This window comes from Podarcis tiliguerta (genome assembly GCF_965153285.1).
Source record: "Podarcis tiliguerta genome assembly, chromosome: 16".
NCBI lineage: Eukaryota > Metazoa > Chordata > Lepidosauria > Squamata > Lacertidae > Podarcis > Podarcis tiliguerta.
Genome location: NC_139549.1, coordinates 1,264,900 through 1,291,651, shown reverse-complemented (window position 1 = coordinate 1,291,651; position 26,752 = coordinate 1,264,900). Strand labels below are relative to the sequence as shown.

The following is a 26,752-nucleotide window of genomic DNA, read 5'->3' as shown; positions in this document are numbered from 1 at the left end:
ACTGACTATAAAAAACATGAAATAAAGAAATAAAAAATAGATCAATCATTCTGAGACCTCTTTCGCAAGTACGACTACTATCCTGTACACTGCTTCCTATAGATATTTGAATGCATGTGTTTCATCTAAATTCAGTACTTTGCCTTTTTCTGTGTTCAACCTCATGTTAGTGGTTAGAGCCCAACATACCATTTCATGAACATTGTTTTGAATTTCATTCCTATCATTTGAAATGCTAACAACCCTTTCAGTTTTTTTATTAGCTGCAGATGGATATGAATTGCTTCCAAACTTACATCTGAGTCATTCATAACCAGATTCAAAATTTCAATTCAGATCCAGAATACAGCTTTGGGTGGGGAATGGGGGCTCAAGTTAAACCTCCTTCCACTTTGATGTTAAGCCATGAGTACTGTTTTCTAAAGAGGTGTGTATCCACTAGATAGTCTATCACTTAGTGTACATTTAAACTATCGGTTGATGAAATAGATCAGGGGACATTTTCAAAGCTTCCTTGAAATCTAGATTGTGTGTCACAGCTGTGAAACCTCCATGCCTTCATGCACACAGCTTACCTGTGGAGTCTTGTGAATTGCTGAAATGATGGCCACATTGGCAGAGACTTCAGAGGTACATCCCCCAATGAGAGCTATCAGATTGTTCTGGGTGTGACACATAAAGTTGGGGACAAAGGTCTGTTGCACAGAAAGCAGGCTCAGGGTTGCCTTGTAGGTCATCCTTGCAGTGTAGTAGCTATTGAGGATACGAAACCCCAGAGAGATATTGGATAAGATGTTGGGATTCTCGTTGATTTCTTTGACAGCAAATGCCAAGGCCAGAACGTGCTGGTAGTTCTTTGGCACTGAGCTGAAAAAAGGTACAGCCTGTTTTACTGAAGCAACATAAACAGCAGCGATAAATATATATATATTTGTATATTTCATCCTTAGTTACCCAGAAGCTTCCCAGCTGAAGGTGTAGCTGAAAACTATTTAAGACAAAAGACTGAACTACAATAAATGTGATACATGAAAGGAACATTTTTGGATCATTCCAGTTGCTGAATAAACTGTTGCCTGCAGTTAATGGAATTGCTCCTTTTGGCTTCAAGAACAAAATGAAATTAAATGAGGGGAAGTAGAAAACTATGCATAAGAGATGGGGCTGGCCCATCCATGAGGTGTGACGAGGCAGTCACACCAGGCAACACAGCCAGCCTCATTCAGGCCCACCTGCTGCAGCCTCCTTTGGCTGCCCTGCCACCTTCACAATGAGGCTGCAGAGGAAGAGGGTTGGCAGGGGGTGGCATTTTCTCTTTTGCCTCAGGTGGCAAAACAACCTGGGCCAGCCCTGATAAGGTATCATGCAAAAATCTGCCAGACCTTTGAAGAATGAACCCAAGTGAGCAAATGGAATTTATTGTTATTTTACTCAGTACATTCCTATTGAAAATCTTTTACGGGTAAGAAGTCATTCTGCAGAAGTCCTAAACTGCACTGGACTCATGGATTTTAATCTGGTGTAGGAAAAGTTAGTAGTCATTTGTGCCCACATTGCAATGGAGAAGGCAACATGAGTATTATGAATCCAAAACACTTGTTTACTCACACCAAAAAAGGAAGTAAAGAATCACATTTCTTAGTGATGTGTCCTTACTAATTACGGTCTGTACTTATTTTATGATGTATGGAAATGAGAGCTGGACCATAAAGAAGGCTGATCGCAGAAGAATTGACGCTTTTGAATTATGGTGCTGGAGAAGACTCTTGAGAGTCCCATGGACTGTAAGGAGATCAAACCTCTCCATTCTTAAGGAAATCAGCCCTGAGTGCTCACTGGAAGGACAGATCATGAAGCTGAGGCTCTAATACTTTGGCCACCTCATGAGAAGAGAAGACTCCCTGGAAAAGACCCTGATGTTGGGAAAGATGGAGGGCACAAGGAGAAGGGGACGACAGAGGACGAGATGGTTAGACAGTGTTCTTGAAGCTACAAACATGAGTCTGACCAAACTGCGGGAGGCAGTGGAAGACAGGAGTGCCTGGCGTGCTCTGGTCCATGGGGTCACGAAGAGGCGGACACGACTGACCGACTAAACAACAACAACAACTTATTTTAGAATGACAGAGGGAGATAGAATACGGACTTACACAGGTTCATCAATCAAGGTCTCCGTAGGTGGTTTTGTGAAACCGAGTTCATCAGACAGGAAGACAACTTGAGAAACAATCTCACCGATGACAAAGTCTCCTGGCTGGTAATATTCATGAGAAACCGGGAGGGGATCATATATGCTGCAATTAATGGAATGTGTCTTGCATACAGAATGACACAGCAGTATGAGAAGCAACACCAGCAGAAGTATGATCCCGTTGACAAAACTTCCTTTTCCCACGCAGATGTCCATGTTTCAAAGTACAGCACTATTTCTGGCTATCAGTTTTTCTATTGCCTTTATTGATTGGAGATACTCCACTGATTTTAACTGTAAGCGTCTCTGACCAGCACAATTTCTTGTTCACCTCAATTTATCACAAAGGGTGAAGGAGAACTATATTTTTTTATTCTTAGCAACTTCACTCAAAGCTGTTCAGCCACAGGTATTAATTTTGACGTGGTCTGCAAAGGGGGGGGGGTATAACCTTGGGAAATTGCTAACAATTCATCCAAAAGCACATAAGACTCATAAGGGCACAGGAGAGTCCTTGTGTGTGTTTAGAGTTTTCAAAATAAAAATCATTGGCATAAAATATTAAACGGGCAAGTAGAAAAATTGGAATGAGAGATACTCATTACTGAGATAAAAATGGTGGCAGAATCAATTCTATGAAGGAGAAAAATTCACACAAAAGAATGCCTGTGATGTCTCTGCCTAAACAGTGTTCTCAACATCCTGAAGATTTTATATATTTTATCATTTGCTGATAATTCATGGCATTAACAGGCTCTAGGTATCCGTTGTATAAGAGAATGAAAACCAGTAATTTAAATAATGATAGGGGTTGTAATTTTTTCTAGTGTGTTTTTTGGCTTTTGAAGTTGCATCACACAGGAGTCACACACACATAATGCCTACAATTGTGAGGGATAATAAATAAAATAGCTAGTGGCATATATCCCAGTCCTGGTTACCTCTGCCAAGTCCTGGTTACCTCTGCCAAGAAGCAAAATTATGTTCACCCACAAATCATAACAGAATTGTTAGGAGATCCCTATTCTCATGCCAGAGCTATAATTCCCAAATTGGTTTAGCAATCCATCTCTCCTTATGGGTAACTCTGGGAATTGTGGGTCTCAAGTGACAGGCAAGTGGAGTGTAGATTTATCCTCTATCTTTTACAAAGAGCAACTTTATCCTATGGTGCTCAAGAAGGTTGGAGCAAAGGATAACCATTTCCAAAAGCAAAAACCTGTGTTGTCATTCCCACCCTGTGGAACGCCCTCCCATCAGATGTCAAGGAAATAAACAACTAACTGACCTTGAGAAGACATCTGAAGGCAGCCCCGTTTAGGGAAGTTTTTAATGTCTGATGTTTTATTGTATTTTTAATATTTTGTTGGGAGCCTCCCAGAGTGGCTGGGGGAACCCAGCCAGATGGGCAGGGTATAAATTCTTCTTCTTCTTCTTCTTCTTCTTCTTCTTCTTCTTCTTCTTTTGACTTCATTGAAACTGCAGGATAACTTCCTGGCTAGGAAAGCCACAGTGAAGATGATAAAAACAGCAAGCCCTTGTTGCACAAGACGTCCTAAATTGAGTTCTGAATTTCAGACTGATTTTGGAACTTAGTAGCAGATACAATTACCACAACCATGTTAAACAAAAGGAAAGAGTCAAATAAATGACCAGTTAATTCAAAGGGGACTTTTGGTTTACTTTTTCAAGACGCAACACTTTCTTAGATACTCCCAACAAAGATGCTTAGTGCATGCATACATTCTTTATTATGGTCCAATGACCTGCAAAAACAGTTTCAAAAGTGGGCGGCTTTCAACAAATAAAAACACAATATGACATCAAACCTAAAAAACTTCCCCTGAACAGGGCTTCCCTTAACAAACTTTATTTGGGCAATTTGATTCCATTCATATGTTGTCATATGTTTCTAGAAATCATACTCTGTTTCTTGCAAACATTAAACATCTGGATGAATGGCAGAATATAAAACCTCTTATACTAGTCAACTCATTTGTGAGGAAGACACAAAAACTACTTCATCATCATACAGCAAGAGTGAAGCTGGTCTATCCCTCAGATATACTGGTCTACAAATGTACAGTATGAGGAGATACTAATATTGTTTACATTCACATTAAACAATAGAGCCTGATAACATTTTTGTCACCCACACCCAAAAGCTGGAGTACCACTTGACCATTCCAAAGAGTGTGCTACATGAACTTTTACAGAAGTCTTCTTGGATGTTCATAATTAAGTACCGCCACCCAACTTTTACACCTGTTTCCTATAATTTCTCCCATATACATTCTCCACTAACCAGATCAATGGAAAATGAAAGATACGGGGAACATTTACCGTCATATCCAATGTAATATGTAAAGAGATTAGTCTGTATTTTAATTTAGTTTTTCTTCCTTATCATTTGCTCCCTGCTGTTCAGCTCAGGCCTCAGCACAATAATGTAGCATTTGGGGGTAAAGATGCAACCAAGTAGTCCAGCACTGGAGGCCAAGATGGAGAAGATCTCCACAGCCACCATGTATTTCCCTTTGGTGCTCAAGTAGGTTGGCACAAAGGACAACCAAACACTGCAAAACACCAACATGCTGAAAGTGATAAATTTGGCCTCATTGAAACTGTCAGGGAGTTTCCTGGAAAAGAAAGCTACTATGAAGCTGGCGGTGGCCAGGGAGCCCATGTAGCCCAAGACAGAGTAAAACATGGAAGCTGAACCCTCGTTACATTCAAGTATGATTTCCCCAATCACTGAATGCGTGTCCTTATCTGGAAACGGTGGAGAAGTACTTAACCAAAGAGCACAAATGGCAGCTTGGATGAAGCAGCAGAAGAAGACAATCGAATTGGTCAGGCCTTTCCCCACCCATTTCCTTATGCTGGATCCTGGTTTGGTGGCCATAAATGCCACAACCACAGTGACCGTCTTTGCCAACACAGTGGAAATGGCCAAAGAGAAGACAAGGCCAAAAGCCATTTGTCGGAGAAGACAGATCACCCTTCCAGGCCGTCCAATGAAAAGCAAGGAGCACAGGAAGCAAAGGAGGAGGGAGATGAGAAGGATGTAGGTGAGGGTCCGGTTGTTGGCTTTGACTATGGGAGTATCCTTGTGCTTCAGGAAAATGCCAAGTACTAAAGTGGTGATGACAGAGAGAGAAACAGCCAACACCACTAAGATGATCCCCAGATTTTCTTTGTAGGAGAGGAAGCTCACAATCCTGGGAACACATTGAGTTTGGTCCTTGTTGGGATATTGGTCCTCTGGGCAATTGAGGCAAGCGTCTATGTCTGAAAAAGGGAAGAGGTATTTCAAAAGGCTGACCAACATCTATCTAAACACAAACAGCTATTTAAGCATTCCTTTACACTGGGTAACGCCATTCAAAAGAAATCAGCCAAAATAAGATTTCAGGATGTCTATTTTTGTGATCTTTCGCAAAATCAAGGAGAAATGGATCTTCTAATTTGAAAGAAAGTGAGATTGCATTTTGGATGGGTGTTTATGGTGTGTGAGAGCTGGTGGCATGTGTTGAACTCGTGGACATAGTAGCTGAATGCTTCCCTGATTCAGAAAGTGGATAGATGAATTATATGTCAGGTGGGTTGAGCAAAAACCTAGCCCTAATGTTTGCATTAATCTGTAAGTCTGGTGAAAGGGTCAAATTAGTGTTCTGCTTGTATAACAGGGATGGGGACCTCTGTCGTGTGGGTTGAAAGTGACTGTCCAGGTCTCCCTATCTGACCATCAGGAGAGTCCTGAGGCCACAAGCCCTCACCAGGTCACAATCCTAACCACATGGGCTTTACAGCCTCTGTGAGAGTATTTGCCTGGCTGATTAGACCTCTTGGTGTCTAGTTGAAGGATTGAGAGACGGGTGTATAGAAAGTAGCCCACTGTACAAGTTAAAACTCACCTTAGTTGCTCCCTCCACTTCTGCCTCAGGACCCACCAACTACTCCTAGAAGGTTACACAGAACATGATGAGGCCCTGAGGATGAAAAATGTTTCTCACCCTTGCTTTAGAGTTAGCTGGAACCAAGAGAGGACCTTCTCATTGCTTGGGAAATTGCTGGCAACCAAGGAGGACTTTGCTCATTTTTCCATCTTAGATAGGCATCTAATCATCCATCCATCCATCCATCCATCCATCCATCCATCCATCCATCTACATTGAGTTATTACATTTATATCCAAGGAACTGCTAGTGGCCACTTTATCCTCACAATGTCCCATGAATTGTGTAGGATGCAAAATTGTGATCGGTCTGCCATACGTCTGGGTTTTCCCTGACAGATCTGGGAATCGGGCTGCCAAATGGTGTCCAGATTTTTGAAGAATTGGCAAAATGTCTGGGAAAACCTGAACATATGGCAAGTAGGGGGTTGTTGCTGGGTTGTTGTTTTTTGAATCCTTTGAAAATCCTAAAAAGCCCAATAACAACTCAACAACAAGATAATTGTTCCTGAAAATCCATTTAGTATTAGACTGCTCTGCATTCATCAGCATTCTGCAAACAAAGGTAATAAATAGCATGCATATATATATATATATATATATATGCAGGTTTTGGTGTCCTCGGGTGTCTTCCCGTGTAAAAGTTGGGGTGTCTAGGCGACGTTTCGACGAGGTCTCACTCGTCATCTTCAGGCTGGTGCTTTCGGCTTCTTGTTACTGGAACAGAGCAGGATCTCAGTGTTTGAGTTCCTATAAATACTGTTGAGGAGGTGTGGTGTATAGCCTCCAATGTTCTGGGCAGAGAGGAGGTTCCCAGGCTAGTGTGCCTTTTCTTCTTTTGTTCCTTAATTACTTGAGGGATATCTTGAGTGATTTCTTGAGTGATTTCCTGAATCCCACTTAGGTGGGTCATTAGGTGTGGATTAGTTGCTAAAGCCTTCGTGTCTTGAACTCTTGAACTTTGTGAAGAGTTTTTCTGAGAAGATGGCTGTACTGCACTTGGTTGTGCTCTGGCTTGGCTTCGTGTATAGGGGCGAGCTGTGGTTTTGTGGCCTGTGCCAGCCAGATCTGTGTAGGGATTGCAGGGGGGTGCAGCATCCGGAGGTGCCACCCTGGTTTGGCTACTGGATGGTGTCTGTAATTTATCTGTGGAGAGGGTCTGGGTTTGGGTCTGGTGTGGTTGATTGGTGATGGCGTTCTGTGTGCCTCTGGATCTGGTGTCAGATTTTGTGGGGAGGGCTAATCACCAATCAACCACACCAGACCCAAACCCAGACCCTCTCCACAGATAAATTACAGACACCATCCAGTAGCCAAACCAGGGTGGCACCTCCGGATGCTGCACCCCCCTGCAATCCCTACACAGATCTGGCTGGCACAGGCCACAAAACCACAGCTCGCCCCTATACACGAAGCCAAGCCAGAGCACAACCAAGTGCAGTACAGCCATCTTCTCAGAAAAACTCTTCACAAAGTTCAAGAGTTCAAGACACGAAGGCTTTAGCAACTAATCCACACCTAATGACCCACCTAAGTGGGATTCAGGAAATCACTCAAGAAATCACTCAAGATATCCCTCAAGTAATTAAGGAACAAAAGAAGAAAAGGCACACTAGCCTGGGAACCTCCTCTCTGCCCAGAACATTGGAGGCTATACACCACACCTCCTCAACAGTATTTATAGGAACTCAAACACTGAGATCCTGCTCTGTTCCAGTAACAAGAAGCCGAAAGCACCAGCCTGAAGATGACGAGTGAGACCTCGTCGAAACGTCGCCTAGACACCCCAACTTTTACACGGGAAGACACCCGAGGACACCAAAACCTGCATTCCTGTACCCGTGAAAATCTACGAAAGCATATATATATATATATATATATATATATATATATTCCCATAAATTAGGAATTCCTGCCTCCCACCTTTCTGACTAGAGATCATTCCTTCTGGACACGGAGCACAATCATAGCAGCAAAACTTCTCTCCTTCCTTCTTTTTTCTACTGAAGCCAGGGTTGCAGTTGTCATTGCACACAGAAAGGGGCAGCGCCTGTGCAAAATCATATAGATGAGCAACAATAGATTAGCCCTTTTCAGTCCTTCACCTCCATGTGATTAGACTATTGTGAATGACAGAGAGACTGAGGACGAACCAGTTGGCTCAGCTCCACAGTCGCCCATTTGTTACCAATTCCCAATTTCATCTCTTGGTTTGATCAGTCTAAGACTCAGCCTGAAAGTGGATCATCAAAAAGACAATGCCATCTCCAGACCCCCCAAAATATGAAGTTGTAGAAATAAGATAAAGATATCTTGAAGATAAGAGCAATGTCCATCTTTTTCCCTTCCAGAAATCATTACATGAAGTGATGATATTCTGTGACATTTTAGCAAAATAAAATATTTTATTTTCCAATGCTTTGTAACTGGCTTACGTGACAACACATTTTCACAAATCAATTAAATGGCACAGATGGTCAAAAGGACTCCTTGCTTTAATTTAAGGTTTGAGATCAATTTATGAAGTCAAGGATCATAAAGCATTGTTGTTGTTCTTTAGTCGTTCAGTCGTGTCCGACTCTTCGTGACCCCATGGACCAGAGCACGCCAGGCACTCCTGTCTTCCACTGCCACCCACAGTTTGGTCAGGTTCATGTTTGTAGCTTCGAGAACACTGTCTAACCATCTCATCCTCTGTCGTCCCCTTCTCCTTGTGCCCTCCATCTTTCCCAACATCAGGGTCTTTTCCAGTGAGTCTTCTCTTCTCATGAGATGGCCAAAGTATTGGAGCCTCAGCTTCACGATCTGTCCTTCCAGTGAGCTCTCAGGGCTGATTTCCTTAAGAATGGATGCGTTTGATCTTCTTGCAGTCCATGGGACTCTCAAGAGTATCCTCCAGCACCATAATTCAAAAGCGTCAATTCTTCGGCGATCAGCCTTCTTTATGGTCCAGCTCTCACTTCCATATATCACTACTGGGAAAACCATAGCTTTTACTATACGGACCTTTGTTGGCAAGGTGATGTCTCTACTTTTTAAAATGCTGTCTAGGTTTGTCATTGCTTTCCTCCCAAGAAGCAGGCGTCTCTTAATTTCGTGGCTGCTGTCACCATCTGCAGTGATCATGGAGCCCAAGAAAGTAAAATCTCTCACTGCCTCCATTTCCTCCCCTTCTATTTGCCAGGAGGTGATGGGACCAGTGGCCATGATCTTCGTTTTTTTGATGTTGAGCTTCAGACCATACTTTGCGCTCTCCTCTTTCACCCTCAATAAAAGGTTTTTTAATTCCTCCTCACTTTCTGCCATCAAGGTTGTGTCATCTGCATATCTGAGGTTGTTGATATTTCTTCCAGCAATCTTAATTCCGGCTAGGGATTCATCCAGCCCAGCCTTTTGCATGATGAATTCTGCATATAAGTTAAATAAGCAGGGAGACAATATACAGCCTTGTCGTACTCCTTTCCCAATTTTGAACCAATCAATCATAAAGCATTAAATTTACAATAAGGCCCCTCAAGAACTGAGGGAACGGTGAGCTGCCCAGAAGAGAACATTCCCCTTTTATAAAGTCAAGAATTTGAAGTTATAATTTACCTGATTAAAACGTGGATGCCACACAATTTGTTCATCATTGACGCTTAACTCTTTGCCTGGAGGAGCCTGAGGCTCCAGTCGTCCAACTTTCAATCTAGTCAGTGAGCCATTGGGGAAAGTGATCCAATTGGTAACGTCAAAACCTTCAACCAGTTCTCCATGTTCATCAAAGTGCACCATATCTCCAGTGCTGCTGTTGAATACAAGGCTCTTCAGAAAGCGATGGACCTGGAATATTGAAATATTTACATGGAATTAATGACATGAATAACTGGGCTTAAAGCAGTACATACAGTGATGCAATATTTCCACTTGTCTATTATTATTATTAACATGCAATGGGTTACATAAAGAAAAGTCTTTTGTGGGTATTTGGCAAGCTAGCATGACAGTGATGTTGACTCTGAGTAAATGTGCACCAGGTCAGGCAGGCTAAGTTCTGTGGCTCTTGCCACCAGACACGGCTGGAGCTCATTGGGACTGGTGAGGTGAAAAGCCAGGAGATCAGTGGTAGATGGAGGCAAAGCAAAGAAGTTCAGAGTTGTCATTACCTGCCATGGTTGCACATCCAGAAAGGCAAATCTCTCTCCTCTTGCCAATCTGCTATGTTTGGAGCTGGATTTGTATATGGAGATCAAAGCATGTGCCACAGCATAGACAGCTTTGTAGACATTGTAGCTGTGACCAGTCATGTGTTTTTCAAACAAGACCCCAGGTAGGTTCTCCAATTTCTCCTCCAAAGTGCAGGGTTCTTTCTGCTCAGCCTCCACCTCCTGTCCATTAGATGCTTTCAGGGAGCAGGTGAAAGTCTGTTCCCAGACATCCTGGATGAAAACATCCTCTTTGTGCCAGAAGGGTCTTATCGTCTGAATGAACTTCTGGAACCCTAATGGCTGACTTGAGTGGACAGTGAAGGATAGAGTACCGTGGAACATCTGTATTTCCCAGTCTTTCTGAATAGACACTGAATCAAAATCCCAGTGAGATGTAGCAACCCACACTTTATGTATAGGTGGCCAGCCCATTATTGGTCCTATAAATGACAATACTCTCAAAACCTGAAAGGATGGAGGTTCCCCATAAACCACAAATACATTAGCTTTTGTCTCAAATGCAGTTGCATAATTTTCCTGATTCTGTAAAGCCAAGCGTATCATCTCATCCAGATAATTCCATTTTTCCAACCTTAGTATGAAGTCATAGCAGATGCCATGCTCAAAGAGTAGTGGTAAAATTGTCTGTAGAAACTGGTCCCCTTTGTCATCTTCTACAACACAAAGTACAATCCATGTCCATTTGAAATGTTGAAGTAATCGCACTATTCCTATGTGCTGTTTGGCTTCATTTGGGACCATCTGGTATAAAAATGGGAATAGCATGTTTGTATCCTGTATCACCAAAAAGGATCCGTATGTGAGCTAAAATAGAATGCATGAGGTGTTTTGTTTTGTTTCAGATGGATTATGAGAGAATGTAAAACTACAGGTTTCGCAGGTACTTCAGAGGCATAGCTTTCCGAATAAATGTCTGCATAGGTTCTTAAAGAAGAAAACTTCAAGTAAGGGAAAACAGTGTGGAAAAATACCCAGTAATCTGCTTCATTATTGATAATTTCTTTGTGTTTCTCCTATTGTTTTAGGAATATCTAGTCCAGCCCTATAGAGCAGCAGAGAACAAGTATTTCCTCACTTCTATAACAGCCATTAAGGTATTTTAGAGAACTATATTAACCTCCTTAGTCTCTTCCTCTCTGGACTAAAGTTATACAGTTATGTCAGCCATTGCTTACATTATGTGTTTTCAGTTGTGTATTAGGTCTACTACAAAAGAAAAAGAAAAAACCATAAAAACTCAAATCCTTTACATCCTAGACACAATCATACCTGTCCACTTTAATTTACAGATACTCCAGTTTTCTTGACAAAATAGCTCTCAGCACCGCATGGTTAATCCTAATCCGAACTTTCCTCTTGAATAAAACTTTGCAGGAACCTTGTCAAAACTTTATCAAAATCAAGATAGTATTTCCCATAAACCCATGCTCCCGATTTACCTGTGGAATCTTGTGGGTTGCTGAAATGGTGGCCATATTGGCAGAGATTTCAGAGATGCATCCTCCAATGAGAGCTATCAGATTGTTCCACTTGTGACACTTGAAGTTGGGGACAAATCTATGCTGTGTGGAAAGCAGGTTGAGCGTGGCCTTGTAGGTCATCCTTGCAGTGTAGTAGCTGTTGAGGACGCGGAACCCTAGAGAGATGTTGGATAAGACTTTGGGATTCTCATTGATTTCTTTGACAGCAAATGCTAAGGCCAGGATGTGCTGGTAGTTCTTTGGCACAGAGCTGTAATACAATTACAACACAATGGACTGAAATGAGGAAAAAGAAGAAGAGGAAGAAGAAATGCTCTCTGCAATTCACAGAGTTACTCTTTGTACCAATAACAACTAGTAGTTGAAAGTCAATAGGTGTGGCCTTGGCAACACAGTGCCCATAGGTGCTAGAAAGCCATAGAGAACATCACCTGAGGCCACAGAGCCTCTGAACCCTTTCTTTGCTGACTGCCTACTTCACCATGAAATGTTTTAGGTGGTTATGCCTCCCAGAAATACATATATATGAATAATGAAATTTCACCTCTGAATACTTTTCTAGGCTCTGAAATTCACCTGAGCAGTGAAACAGAAAATGGAGCACTCAGAGAGCAGAAGTGGAGCAATCTGAGGGAAAAGCAAGGGGAGAAAGTGATGTGCTGCAACAGTGAGGAGAGACAGAAAAGAGTAGGAATTTTATTTCATAGAGAGGAATCAGAAGGTGGACATGGACATAAACTCACATCCCTCAAGGTTGAGAAGGAACAAAGTGTGGGCAGAACAGAAATAGTATGGCAGTGAGAAGGTATGATCCACCATGTGAAAATGCTGTAACAGGCTTACTAAATAATAAAAAGAAGCACAGAACTGTTTATTTCAGTGGGCTTGCAAATGAATACTTAGTAGCAGTACAAACAATTAATAAGACAAATGAATACAGTAAACCCACAATCCGTACTCAGTTTTACATGCCTGGCAAAACAATAAAAATTGATTCCAAAGGGGGTGGGTGTCTGGGGGAAAAAGACTTTGGGAATCCCATCTGCCACTGAACCCAATTTGTTTTGGCCAAATACAACGTTGGCTTTCAGCGTGATTCCTGGAACGTGACCCTCGTGTAAATTGGGGGCTTCCTGTCTCTGCGTCTCTGTCTACCCATATCCACCCTTGCCCCTCATCTTGTCATGCTGAGGTTGAGTATCTCATACCTCTTTCATAATGCTGAAGAATGCTTAATCCCCCCCCCCTTAAAATTTTATTGGGTTTCCATGATGAGGAACATCAAAATATGAATCACAGTGTTGGCTTTTTACAGAATAGTAACGCAGAGAGCTTGCTGGGGAGAGCTTGCATTAAAAAGAAGGGACTCAAAAATAACTTAAACAAGGTTTTAATAAGAAAAACAAAAACTCCTTAAACACTAAATACATCTACAAACAAACCAGACCCAACCACCAACCCATCCCCCAGGGTAAATGGCAGAGCTAGGTGCTGCTCCTTATATACTGCAGCCAATTCCCGACACAGCTTAATCAATGCAACTCAGCAGCACCTGCTATGCCTCACAGCTGTAAAGCTGGATCTCGTCAGCTTGCTCTGGCCCTTGCTCCGGCCCCTTAAAGGTATACACATTGGGTGAAACAATGATGAACCTTTAGATTTAAAGAAACAGTTCAACACACAGTACTGCTCAATGATGCATTTTCAATCATTTCAGTCTGATTATATTATACACGGATAGAAGGGGAATAAACAATGCCTTACATAGGTTCATCAATCAGTATCTGTGAAGGCTGTTCCCTGAAAGACTGGATATTAGAGAAGTATATGACTTGGGAAACCATCTCTCCAATTACAAGGTCTCCTGGTTGGTAAAATTCGTGAGCAATGGGAAGAGGATCATCATAAATGCTGCAGTTAATAGAATGTGCCTTACATATGGTGTGAAGCAGAAGTAACAGCAGAAACAGCACCAGCAGGATCCTGCTCAGAAATCTTCCCCTCCCAATGTAGATTCCCATGTTTCCACTACAGCCTTGTATGCGGATCTTATCAGTTTGGCTAAAGTACCCTTTGAATAGGGGGCTGCTAGGTAGTCTATGCACTAGCGCTTTGGTCTTTGAGTTAAAAATGCTTCTTCATCTGTCAGTAGCCCCAGCCAGCAAATTTTCTTTTTCTTCACACATTATTCCCAGGGATGACTGCAGGTTGCAGGGATACAAATAATAAGGTTATTATTACTTCTTTTTAAAAATCACCATCTGTAGCAGTTTAGTTATAGAATTTCACTGGTCCTTGGTTTGCAAAGAAAATAACTATACCCACGACAGTTACTCCAAAGAACAGAAAGTACATTACGGTGAAGCAGCATTTCAGTTAAACCATGTGCTAAACCATGTGCTAAACCATGCCTAGTCAAGGAAGTTCACATTTCACAAAAAGAATGTTCCTTGAAATTGATGAGTGGATGGAATCATATCCAAACATGTAAAAGAAGAATGATGATACAAAAGACCGGCAGAACCCTGGCTGTGCCTAGATATAGCTCTGAACAATAGCAAGTTGTTATGCCTTTTTAAAGATGCTGTTGTTGTTTTAATCCAAACAGAATGTGTATATCTACTATGTAAGAGGATGGAAGCCAGCAATTTTGACAATGATGGAGATGATTCCTCAGTGTGTTCTTCGTATTTGCAGTTGCATCATGCCTGACCAAATTGCTAAAGCCTCTCCCCCCTGAATTGTAGGACTATGATTGTCTTCCTTGAGAGATAATAAGTAGGCAACATTGCTTAGTCCTGAGCAAGAGTTAAGTTTTCCCAGAGATCATTCTTAGTTGGCAGAAAATGAAGGCCTGGGTTTAAACGTGGAGTCAAGTCTGAGTGCACAATACATGATTTTCAGTCCCATCCCATCCTGTCCCCCGCCCTGAAGATGGGTTCATCTCCTTCATCACTTGACTTCCCAGTATTGTTTGCCCCCATATTGCTTTCAAAAACAAATTCATATTAGGATTGCCATATTTCTAAAAGTAAAAACCAGGACACCCCAAAAGTTTTTGAGCTTTTTAAATTTATTTTTACAGTACTATCATTCTGCAGCATGCATCACTAGCCCATGTAGATAACAGTCAGAATTTGATTTCTGTGTACATGTCTGGGGAAAGGAAGAACCAGGACACCCCAAGCATTGTTGGGTTTTTTTAACTTATAGAGTACAGTCATACCTTGGATCTCAAACGCCTTGGTACTTGTACGTTTTGACTCCCAAATGCTAAAAACACAGAAGTAAGTTCTTATGTATTCAGTGGTCTGTGCTTGCCTGAGCTTCAGTCTGGACTAAGGATTCTGAGATCCTGCGTTCTGATTCCTAACATTTTGTCCCGTCACAAAACATTTCAGGATTTGGGCCTCTGCCATTGGCCCGTGAACTTGAGTCGTGATTCACAGCTTGGAAGTTAAGACAGTCAATCATGTTGGAGGTGGGAGCGGCCCAGGGTTTCAGAAATGTATATAAGGAGTTGCTTTGCCCCTGGTTCCCAGTTATGTAGTTCAATAAAGGTTTTTGCTCTTATCACTGTATGTTGACTCATGGGAACCCACCAACACATCATAAATGTTCTGGTTGTCAAACGTTCTTTATTTACCCCTCCCCCCCTATTAAACTGGTCCATGATTGCGGGGGAGAGATTCTGACAAATCATGGTTAAGGAACAGGTATGTAACTTAGGGGTGCTCCCGGATCCATTACTGTCCATTCCCTGAGGCCCAGGGGTCCTTGGTGGTGCAGAATGCGGTCTGTCATCTTGTGCTGGTAGCTCAGCTATGCCCCTCTCTGACTTCTGTCACCTGCACTCTCGTAACCTCCAAGTTGGATAACTGCAATGTGCTATACATGGGGCTGCCTCTAAAAGCGGTTCAGAAAATTCAGTTGATACAAAAATCAATGACCAGGTTGCTCACCAGAACAAGATGGTTTGAGCATATTACACCAATCCTGGCCTGACTGCGCTGGCTGCCAATTAGTATCCAGGCCCAATTCAACGTGCTGGATTTTACCTACAAAGCCTTAAATGCATTAGGACCCCAATACCTCAAGGTGGCACTTGTGATCTGAGGCCCTTCTCTACATCTCCTGTCCCCAAGAGGTTCACAGGATAAGAAGACAAGGATGGGCCTTTGCTGTGCTGGCTCCCCTTCTGCGGAATACTCTTCCCAGAGAGGCAGTCCTGGCACCATCATTACATGTCCTTATTTTGTTTAACATCTGTTTACTGAAGGCAGAAATTTGGCATGCATTTTATGATGTAAGAGTTGGAGAGACAAAATGACCCTCTAAGTGTGATCCAGCTCTGGAGCTGAGTGATATTTCATTGTAGTGGACAGACATGTCTGCTCAGCTTTGTCAGTCAAAAACAAATCCCTAGAAAGAGATTGGTTTATTCAGTTGAAACCTTGTGATAATCTGGATTGCCTTACATCTCCGTCAACTTGCATTCATTTTAGTGAACAAGAAGAGGACCTAATTTCCCAGTATGAGAAGATAAATACATTTACCTACAGTAACTGAAGATGGGGAGAGGGCAGTTAAAACAGACAGAATCCATACCCTATTTTTTAAAAAATAAAAAAGCAAAAAGCAAAAAGCAAAAGCACCTCTTTGAATATTTCCCATAATCTGACCCATTCCACAACTCAGGGTCTCAAAACCTCTGAGCTGGGAAGAGATGATCATAATTTGCGTGGCACAGTCAATCTAGTTAATTTTGGTTTTGCCCCTCAGCTTGCTCAAAATTTGAGGCACAGGGTGGCTCTGTGGTCCAAACCACAGAGCCTAGGTCTTGCCAATCAGAAGCTCAGTGGATCAAATCCCCGCGATGGGGTGAGGTCCCATTGCTCAGTCCCTGCTCATGCTAAACTAGCAGTTCGAAAGCACATCAAAGCGGTATGTTGAAATAAATCTTCAAAAAGAAGTCGTGCCTCATTCTTTATGTGAGTACAAGGCCAACATGAGACGGGGTCAACTGAATTTGGGGAGGGAATGCATCAAACATTCATATGGCAATTCCAATGGCATTTCTATTGTCGTCATATCTGATGAAATATGAGTAAGAGTCAAATAAAGAGATTAATCTGTATTTTAAATTTATTCTTTCTTCCTTATCATTTGTTCCCTGCTGTTCAGCTCAGGCCTCAGCACAATAATGTAGCATTTGGGGGTAAAGATGCAACCCAGTAGTCCAGCACTGGAGGCCAAGATGGAGAAGATCTCCACAGCCACCATGTATTTCCCTTTGGTGCTCAAGTAGGTTGGCACAAAGGACAACCAAACACTGCAAAACACCAACATGCTGAAAGTGATAAATTTGGCCTCATTGAAACTGTCAGGGAGTTTCCTGGAAAAGAAAGCTACTATGAAGCTGGCGGTGGCCAGGGAGCCCATGTAGCCTAAGACAGAGTAAAACATGGAAGCTGAACCCTTGTTACATTCAAGTATGATTTCCCCAATCACTGAATGTGTGTCCTTATCTGGAAACGGTGGAGAAGTACTTAACCAAAGAGCACAAATGGCAGCTTGGATGAAGCAGCAGGAGAAGACAATCGAATTGGTCAGGCCTTTCCCCACCCATTTCCTTATGCTGGATCCTGGTTTGGTGGCCATAAATGCCACAACCACAGTGACCGTCTTTGCCAACACAGTGGAAATGGCCAAAGAGAAGACAAGGCCAAAAGCCATTTGTCGGAGAAGACAGATCACCCTTCCAGGCCGTCCAATGAAAAGCAAGGAGCACAGGAAGCAAAGGAGGAGGGAGATGAGAAGGATGTAGGTGAGGGTCCGGTTGTTGGCTTTGACTATGGGAGTATCCTTGTGCTTCAGGAAAATGCCAAGTACTAAAGTGGTGATGAGAGAGAGAGAAAGAGCCAACACCACTAAGATGATCCCCAGATTTTCTTTGTAGGAGAGGAAGCTCACAATCCTGGGAACACATTGAGTTTGGTCCTTGTTGGGATATTGGTCCTCTGGGCAATTGACGCAAGCGTCTACGTCTGAAAAAGGGAAGAGGTATTTCAAAAGGTTGACCAACATCTATCTAAACACAAATAGCTATTTAAGCATTCCTTTACACTGGGTATTGCCATTCAAAAGCAATCAGCCACAAGAAGGTTTGAGGTTTCTATTTTTTTGTTCTTGCAGTTCTTTGACAAAATCCAGGAGAAGTGAATCTCATAAAATCTCATAGAAAGATTGTATAGAAAGTAGCCCACGGTACCAGTTAAAACTCACCTTAGTTGCTCCCTCCACTTTTGCCTTAGGACCCACCAACTATTCCTAGAAGGTTGCACAGAACAGGATGAGGCCCTGAGGATGCAAAAGGTTTCTCACCCTGGCTTTAGAGTTGGCTGGAACCAGGAGAGGACCTCCTCATGAGTTATGTCCCATGAGTTATGTAGGCGGCAAAATTGTGATCGGTCTAATGTAGGTCTGCCATACGTCTGGGTTTTCCCTGACACATCTGGGAATTGGGCTGCCAAATGCTGTCCAGGCAGATTGTTGCTGAATTAACAAAATGTCTGGAGAAACCTGAACGTATGGCAAGTAGGGGGGTTGTTGTTGTTGTTTTAAAAATTCTATAAAAGCCCAATAACATTGACCCAAGAATATTTTTATAAATAAAGAGAACTCAACAACAAGAAAATTGTTTCTTAAAATCCCTTCAGTTTTAGACTCCTTCACCAGCATTCTCAAAACAAAGGTAATAAATAGCATATATATATATATATATATATATATATATGCTTTCGTAGATTTTCACGGGTACAGGAATGCAGGTTTTGGTGTCCTCGGGTGTCTTCCCGTGTAAAAGTTGGGGTGTCTAGGCGACGTTTCGACGAGGTCTCACTCGTCATCTTCAGGCATATATATATATCCCAGAAATTAGGTCATGGGCATTCCTGCCTCCCACCTTTCTGACTAGAGATCATTCCTTCTGGACACGGAGCACAATCATAGCAGCAAAACTTCTCTCCTTCCTTCTTTTTTCTACTGAAGCCAGGGTTGCAGTTGTCATTGCACACAGAAAGGGGCAGCGCCTGTGCAAAATCATATAGATGAGGAACAAATAATCATGATTATTTTAAAATACAGAAGGGCACCAGACAAGGGTGCCCACTTTCACCATTATAATTCATTTTGGTTTTGGAAATACTAAATCAAGAAATCAGATTGGATCAAGAAATAAATGGAATATCCCTAGGGGAGAAAATACACAAAATAAGGGCATTTGCAGATGATTTAGTCTTAATGGTGGAAAATCCAAAGGAAAGCATAGCAAAGGCTCTAGAAAAAATGGGAAACTTTGGAAGGGTTTCAGGTTTCGCTTTGAATAAAGAAAAAATGAAACTAATGGTAAAAAACATGGGAGATCAAGTGAAAAAGGAACTGGTAGAAAAATTTGGATTGCAAATTGTAAAAAAAGTGTAATATTTAGGAATCCAAATAACAATGAAAAATATAAATTTGTTTGAAGATAATTATATAAAAAAAATTGGGAAGAAACAAAAAGAGAAATGGAAATTTGGACAAGATTGAATTTAACACTCTGGCATAGAATTTCGGCTATTAAAATGAATATCTTACCAAAACCCCTGTTCCTTTTTCAAATGATTCCCATAATAGGTAAAGATGATTGTTTTAAAAAATGGAAAATGGACCTAACAAAGTTTATATGGCAAGGCAAAAAGCCACGGATCAAACACAAATTATTAACCAACATAAAAGAGCGGGGAGGTTTTGGACTCCCAGACCTGAGACTATATTACGATGCAGCATGCTTTACTTGGATCAGAGATTGGATTAAGTTAGATAATAGTGACATTTTAGACTTGGAGGGATGGAACAACAGATACGGCTGGCATGCCTATCTCATTTACAACAAAGTGGCCGTACATAAAGAATTTTTATGTCACGTTATTAGAAATGCATTATACAAGGTCTGGGTGAGACATAGAAGGTTGTTAGAACCGAAAACCCCATGGTGGGTCTCACCGTTAGAAGTAATATCGGTTAAAAAGAAAAATATGATAGGAAGAATGGCAACATACCAGCAGCTCCTAAAGGAGGAACAGGGCCAATTAAAACTAAGACCATATGAAGAGGTGACCCAATACTGTTCCACATGGTTACAATATCACCAAATTGCCCAAATATTTAATCAGGATAAAGCAATAGAATTTGAAAAGGAAGAATCAAAATTACAAAAAGTATTATTACAAAACTCAAAAAAGAATATATATCCAAAATGTATCATTTATTATTAGAATGGGAATTAAAGGATGAAGTAAAAGAAGTAAAAGAAGTTATGACTAAATGGGCATGTGATATAGGATATGTAATTGGGCTGGACCAATGGGAGAAATTATGGAAATATGATATTAAATTCACGGCATGTTACACAATCAGAGAAAATTTCATGAAAATGGTGTACCAATAGTACTTAACTCCGGTAAAATTGGCTAAAATTTACAAATTCAAATCAAACACCTGTTGGCGATGCAAAAAAGAAATAGGAACAATGTTTCACATGTGGTGGGAATGCCGACCTATTAAACAACTTTGGAATGAAATCTATGAAGAACTCAAAAAGATGTTTAAAATATCTTTCAGTAAAAAACCGGAGGCATTCCTTTTAGGTTTAATCACAAACGATATTCCCGACAATCAAAGGAAAGTATTCCTTTATGCAACAACAGCAGCCAGGATGCTTATAGCAAAAAACTGGAAAGGGAGAAAAATTCAATCAGTGAAAGAATGGCAAATTAAATTTTGTGAATACATAAATCTGGCAAGACTCACAGCATTCATGAGGAGACAATTGGACCAGAAATTATTAAAAGAATGGGGATGTGCAAAAGAGTATATGAAAAAACATTGCTCTTGAGTAAGCATATCGGTATGTAATGAATGATGCTTTACAGGGTTAAAGAAAAAGAAAAATGGTGTAAAAAAAAGGACAAAGATGGGAGTAATCTACATTAGACACAACAATACAGTAAGAGTAAATTTTTTGAGGTCTTAGAACAAAGGAAGGAAGTCAATATGTGTATATGTATGTAATGAGATATGGTTTTTTCCTGTAGATGTATGCTTTTTCGTTTTTGTTTTGTTTTGTTTCTTTTGCTTTTTTCTTTCTCTTTTTTGTATGTTTTGTTCTTTTTTGTTTGTATAGTATTATTTTGGACTCAATGTCTGTAATTTTTGTTATGATTTTGCATTGAAAATAAAAAAAATTTAAAAAAAGATTAGCCCTTTAAAGTCCTTCACCTCCATGTGATTAGACTCCTGTGAGGGGCAGAGAGACTGAGGATGAACCAGTTGGCTCAGCTCCACAGTCGCCCGATTGTTAGCGATTCCCAACTTCATCTGTAGGTTTGATCAGTCTAAGACTCAGCCTTAAAGCTGATCATCAGAAAGACAATGCCATCTCCGGACCCCCCAAAATATGAAGTTGTAGAAATAAGATAAAGATATCTTGAAGATAAGAGCAAGATCCATCCTTTTCCCTTCCAGGAATCACCACATGGTATTCTGTGACATTTCAGCAAAATAAAGTATTTTATTTTCCAACGCTTTGTAACTGTCTTATGTGACAACATTTTTCCACAAAGAAATTAAATGGCACAGATGGCCAAAAGCACTCCTTGCTTTAATTTAAGGTTTGAGATCGATTTATGAGGACAGGGATAATAATGCATAAGATCTACAATAGGGCACCTTAAGAACTGACGGAATGGTGAACTCTTCAGAAGGGAACATTCCCGTTTTATAAAGTCAAGTGTGAAGTTATAATTTACCTGATTAAAACTTGGATGCCACACAATTTGTTCATCATTGATGCTTAACTCTTTGCCTGGAGGAGCTTGAGGCTCCAGCCGTCCAACTTTCAATCTAGTCAGTGAGCCATTGGGGAAAGTGATCCAATTGGTAACATCAAAACCTGCAACCAGTTCTCCATGTTCATCAAAGTGCACCATATCTCCAGTGCTGATGTTGAATACAAGGCTCTTCAGAAAGCGATGGACCTGGAATATTGAAATATTTACATGGAATTAATGATATGAATAACTGGGCTTAAAGCCGTAAATATGGCGTTGAAGTATTTCCACTCGTCTATTATTATTATTATTATTATTATTACTATTATCATTAACATGAAATTAATTACATAAAGAACGGTCTATAGAGGGGATACATCGACTGAAAATATCTAGCAAACCAGATCAGTAGTTGGGTTTCTATGGTGGGTATCTGGCAAGCTAGCATGACAGTGATGTTGACTCTGAATAAATGTGCACCAGGTCAGGCAGGCTAAGTTTTGTGGCTCTTGCCACCAGACACGGCTGGAGCTCATAGGGACTGGTGAGGTGAAAAGCCAGGAGATCAGTGGCAGCTGAAGGCAAAGCAAAGAAGTTCAGAGTTGTCATTACCTGCCATGGTTGCACATTCAGAAAGGCAAATCTCTCTCCTCTTGCCAATCTGCTATGTTTGGAGCTGGATTTGTATATGGAGATCAAAGCATGTGCCACAGCATAGACAGCTTTGTAGACATTGTAGCTGTGACCAGTCATGTGTTTTTCATACAAAACCCCAGGAAGGTTCTCCAGTTTCTCCTCCAAAGTGCAGGGTTCTTTCTGCTCAGCCTCCACCTCCTGTCCATTAGATGCTTTCAGGGAGCAGGTGAAAGTCTGTTCCCAGACGTCCTGGATGAAAACATCCTCTTTGTGCCAGAAGGGCCTTATCGTCTGAATGAACTTCTGGAACCCTAATGGCTGACTTGCGTGGACAGTGAAGGATAGAGTACCGTGGAACATCTGTATTTCCCAGTCTTTCTGAATAGACAGTGATGCAAAATCCCAGTGAGATGTAGCAACCCACACTTTACCCAGAGGTGGCCAGCCCATTACAGGTGCTATAAATGACAAGACTCTCAAAAACAGAAAGGATGGAGGTTCCCCATAAACCACAAAAACATTAGCTTTTGTCTCAAACGCAATTGCATAACTTTCCCAGTGCTGGTAAGCCAAGCGTATCATCTCATCCAGATAGTTCCATTTTTCCAATCTTACTATGAAATCATAGCAGATGCCATGCTCAAAGAATAGCGGTAAAATTGTCTGGAGAAACTGGTCCCCTTTGTCATTATCCACAGTACAAACTACAATCCATGTCCATTTGAAATGCTGAAGTAATTGCACAATTCCTATGTGCTGTTTGGCTTCATTTGGGACCATCTGGTATAAAAATGGGTATAGCATGTTTGCATCCTGTATCGCCAGAAAGGATCCATATGTGAGCTAAAATAGAATACATGAGGTGTATAGTTTTGTTTTTGATGGATTATGAGAGAATGCAAAACTACAAGTTTCACAGGTACTTCAGAGGCATAGCTTTCCCAATAAATGTCTGCATAGGTTCTTAAAGAAGAAAACTTCAAGTCATGTGGAAAAATACCCAGTAATCTGCTTCATTATTGATAATTTCTTAAAATTTCTCCTAATGTTTTAAAAATATCTAGTCCAGCCCTATAGAGCAGCAGAGAACAAGTATTTCCCGTCTTCTGTGTAACAGCCATTAAGGTATTTTAAAGTACTACATTAACCTCCTTAGTCTCTTCTTCTCTGAACTAAAGTTACACCGTTCTGCCAGCCATTCCTTACATTATGTGTTTTCAGTTGTGTATTAGGTCTAGTACAAAAGAAAAAGAAAGAAACCATAAAAACTCAAATCCTTACGTCCCAGACACAATAATTCCATTCCACTTCAATTTAGAGATACTCGAGTTTTCTTGACAATTGGCTCTCAGCACTGCTTGGTCAATCCCAATCCAAACTGTCCTCCTGAGTAAAACTTTGCAGGAACCTTGTCAAGACTGTGTTGAAATCAAGATAGTATTTCCCATAAACCCATGCTCCCAATTTACCTGTGGAATCTTGTGGGTTGCTGAAATGGTGGCCATATTGGCAGAGATTTCAGAGATGCATCCTCCAATGAGAGCTATCAGATTGTTCCACTTGTGACACTTGAAGTTGGGGACAAATCTATGCTGTGTGGAAAGCAGGTTGAGCGTGGCCTTGTAGGTCATCCTTGCAGTGTAGTAGCTGTTGAGGACGCGGAACCCTAGAGAGATGTTGGATAAGACTTTGGGATTCTCATTGATTTCTTTGACAGCAAATGCTAAGGCCAGGATGTGCTGGTAGTTCTTTGGCACAGAGCTGTAATACAATTACAACACAATGGACTGAAATGAGGAAAAAGAAGAAGAGGAAGAAGAAGTGGAAGAAGAAATGCTCCCTGCAATTCACAGAGTTACTCTTTGTACCAATAAAAACTAGCAGTTGAAAGTCAGTAGTTGTGGCCTTGGCAAAACAGTGTCCATAGGTGCAAGGAAGCCATAGAGAACATCACCTGAGGCCACAGAACCTCCGATCGCTTCCCTTGCTGGCTGCTTTCTTCACCATGAGATGTTGTAAGTGGTTATGCCTCCCAGAAGTACATATAACTAAATAACGGAATGGGAAGAGCAAAGCTCTTTGCTCTGGATACTTTTCCAGGCTCTGATCTTCAACCTAGCAATTGAACAGAAAATGGAGCACTCAGAGGGCAGAAGTGGAGCAATCTGAGGGGAAAGCAAGGGGAGAAAGTGATGCCCTGCAAAAGAGAGGAGAGACAGAAATGAGCAGGAATTGTGTTCCACAGAGAAAGAGTTGGAAGGTCCACATGTAAATGCATTCACATCCCTCAAGGTTGAAAAGGAATGAAGTGTGAACAGAACAGACAAGGCATGGTCCACCATGTGAAGATGCTGTAGAAGGCTTACTAAATAACAAAAAGAAGCACAGAACTATTTGTTTCAGTGGGCCTTGCAAAGGAAAACTTAGTGGCAGTACAAACTGTTAATAAGAGAAACAGATACAGTAACCCCACGATCCGTATTCAGCTTTACATGCCTGACAAAAGAAAAAGAATTGAATCCAAAGGGGTTGGGTGTCTGGGGGAAAAGACTTTGGGAATCCCATCTGTAATTGAACCCAATTTGTTTTCGCCATACACAACGTTGGCTTTCAGCGTGATTCCTGTAACGTGACCCTCGTGTAAATTGGGGGTTTACTGTCTCTGCGTCTCTGTCTACCCCTTGCCCCTCATCTTGCCATGCTGAGCTTAAGTACCTCAGAACTCTTCCATGAAACTAAAGAATGCTTCACCCCACCATTACAATGTTACTGGGTTTCCATAAAGAATTACATCAAAATATAAATCACAGTACTGCTTAATGATGCATTTTCAACCATTGCGGTCTGACTATTTTAGACTCAGTAAGAAGGGGAATAAGTAATGTCTTACATAGGTTCATCAATCAGTATCTGTGAAGGCTGTTCCCTGAAGGACTGGATATTAGACAAGTATATGACTTGGGAAACCATCTCTCCAATTACAAGGTCTCCTGGCTGGTAAAATTCGTGAGCAATAGGAAGAGGATCATCATAAATGCTGCAGTTAATAGAATGTGCCTTACATATGGTGTGAAGCAGAAGTAACAGCAGAAACAGCACCAGGAGGATCCTGCTCAGAAATCTTCCCCTCCCAATGTAGATTCCCATGTTTCCACTACAGCCTTATATGCGGATGTTATCAGTTTGGCTAAAGTATCCTTTGAATAGTGGGCTGTTAGGTAATCTATGCACCAGTCTTTTAGTTAGCCAGCATATTTTCTTTTTCTTCACACATTATTCCCAGGAATGACTGGAGGTTGCTGGGATACAAATAATAGCATTGTAGCTATTATTACTTCTTTTTAAAACAACCAACTGCAGCTGTTTAGTTATATAATTTCACCGTTCCTTGGTTTGCAAAGAAAATAATTATACCCACGACAGTAACCCAAGAGATCATAAGATACATTGTGGTGAGGCAGCGTTTCAGTTTAACAATATGCTAAACCATGTGCTAAACCATGCCTAGTCAAGGAAGTTCACATTTCACAAAAAGAATGTTCCTTGAAATTGATGACTGCATGGAATCATATCCAAACATGTAAAAGAAGAATGATGATACAAAAGACTGGCAGAACCCTGGCTGTGCCTAGATGTAGCTCTGAGCAATAAGAAGCTGTTATACCTTTTTAAAGATGCTATTGTTTTTTAATCCAACCAGAATGTGTATATCTACTATGTAAGAGGATAGAAGCCAGTAATTTTGACAGTGATGGAAATAATTCCTCAGTGTGTTCTTCGTATTCGCAGATGCATCATGCCTGACCAAATTGCTAAAGCCTCTCCCCCCTGAATTGTACAATTATGATTGTCTTCCTTGAGAGATAATAAGTAGGCAGCATTGCTTAGTCCTGAGCAAGAGTTGAGTTTTCCCAGAGATCATTCTTTGTTGGGAGAAAATGAAGGTCTGGGTTTGAACGTAGAGTCAAATCTGAGTGTATGTGAGATTCAGTCCCGTCCCATCCTGTCCCCCACCCTGAAGATGGGTTCATCTCCTTCATCACATCCCTTCCTAGTATTGTTTGCCCCCATGTTGCTATCAATAACAAATTGATATTAGGGGTGCCATATTTCTAAAAGTAAAGACCAGGACACCCCAAAAGTTGTTGAGCTTTTTTTTATGCAGTACAGTGGTACCTTGGGTTTACAAATTTAATCCATTCCGGAAGTCCGTTCTTAAACCAAAGCATTCTTAAACCAAGGTTTGCTTTCCCATACAGTGGTAGACTCCATTTACAAACAGAACACACTCAACAGAAAGCGGAACATGTTCTGCTTCCAAGGCAAAGTGAACAAACCAAAACACCTACTTCTGGGTTTGCAGCGTTCTTAATCCAAGTTGTTCCTAAACGTTACTGTTCTTAAAC

The 26,752-nt window shown here is 41.2% G+C and overlaps 3 protein-coding genes across 4 annotated transcripts in view; 1 reads left to right on the top strand and 2 right to left on the bottom strand.

Annotated features, from left to right (window-relative positions):
• Positions 1–26,752, bottom strand: part of LOC310666072 (uncharacterized protein) — a 1,539,811-nt gene that overhangs the window by 717,787 nt on the left and 795,272 nt on the right. The gene's annotated exons all lie outside the window — the stretch shown is intronic.
• LOC310667155 (vomeronasal type-2 receptor 26-like) overlaps positions 1–26,752 on the top strand; it is a gene marked incomplete at both ends in the record, with an annotated part of 143,064 nt that overhangs the window by 44,957 nt on the left and 71,355 nt on the right. The gene's annotated exons all lie outside the window — the stretch shown is intronic.
• Positions 16,984–23,977, bottom strand: LOC310667119 (vomeronasal type-2 receptor 26-like; the record flags this gene model as incomplete). Its single annotated transcript, XM_083418849.1, has 5 exons — positions 16,984–17,885; positions 18,803–18,929; positions 21,690–21,917; positions 22,323–23,189; positions 23,816–23,977. The coding sequence occupies 5 exons, from the start codon at positions 23,975–23,977 to the stop codon at positions 16,984–16,986; spliced, it is 2,286 nt and encodes a 761-aa protein (XP_083274975.1).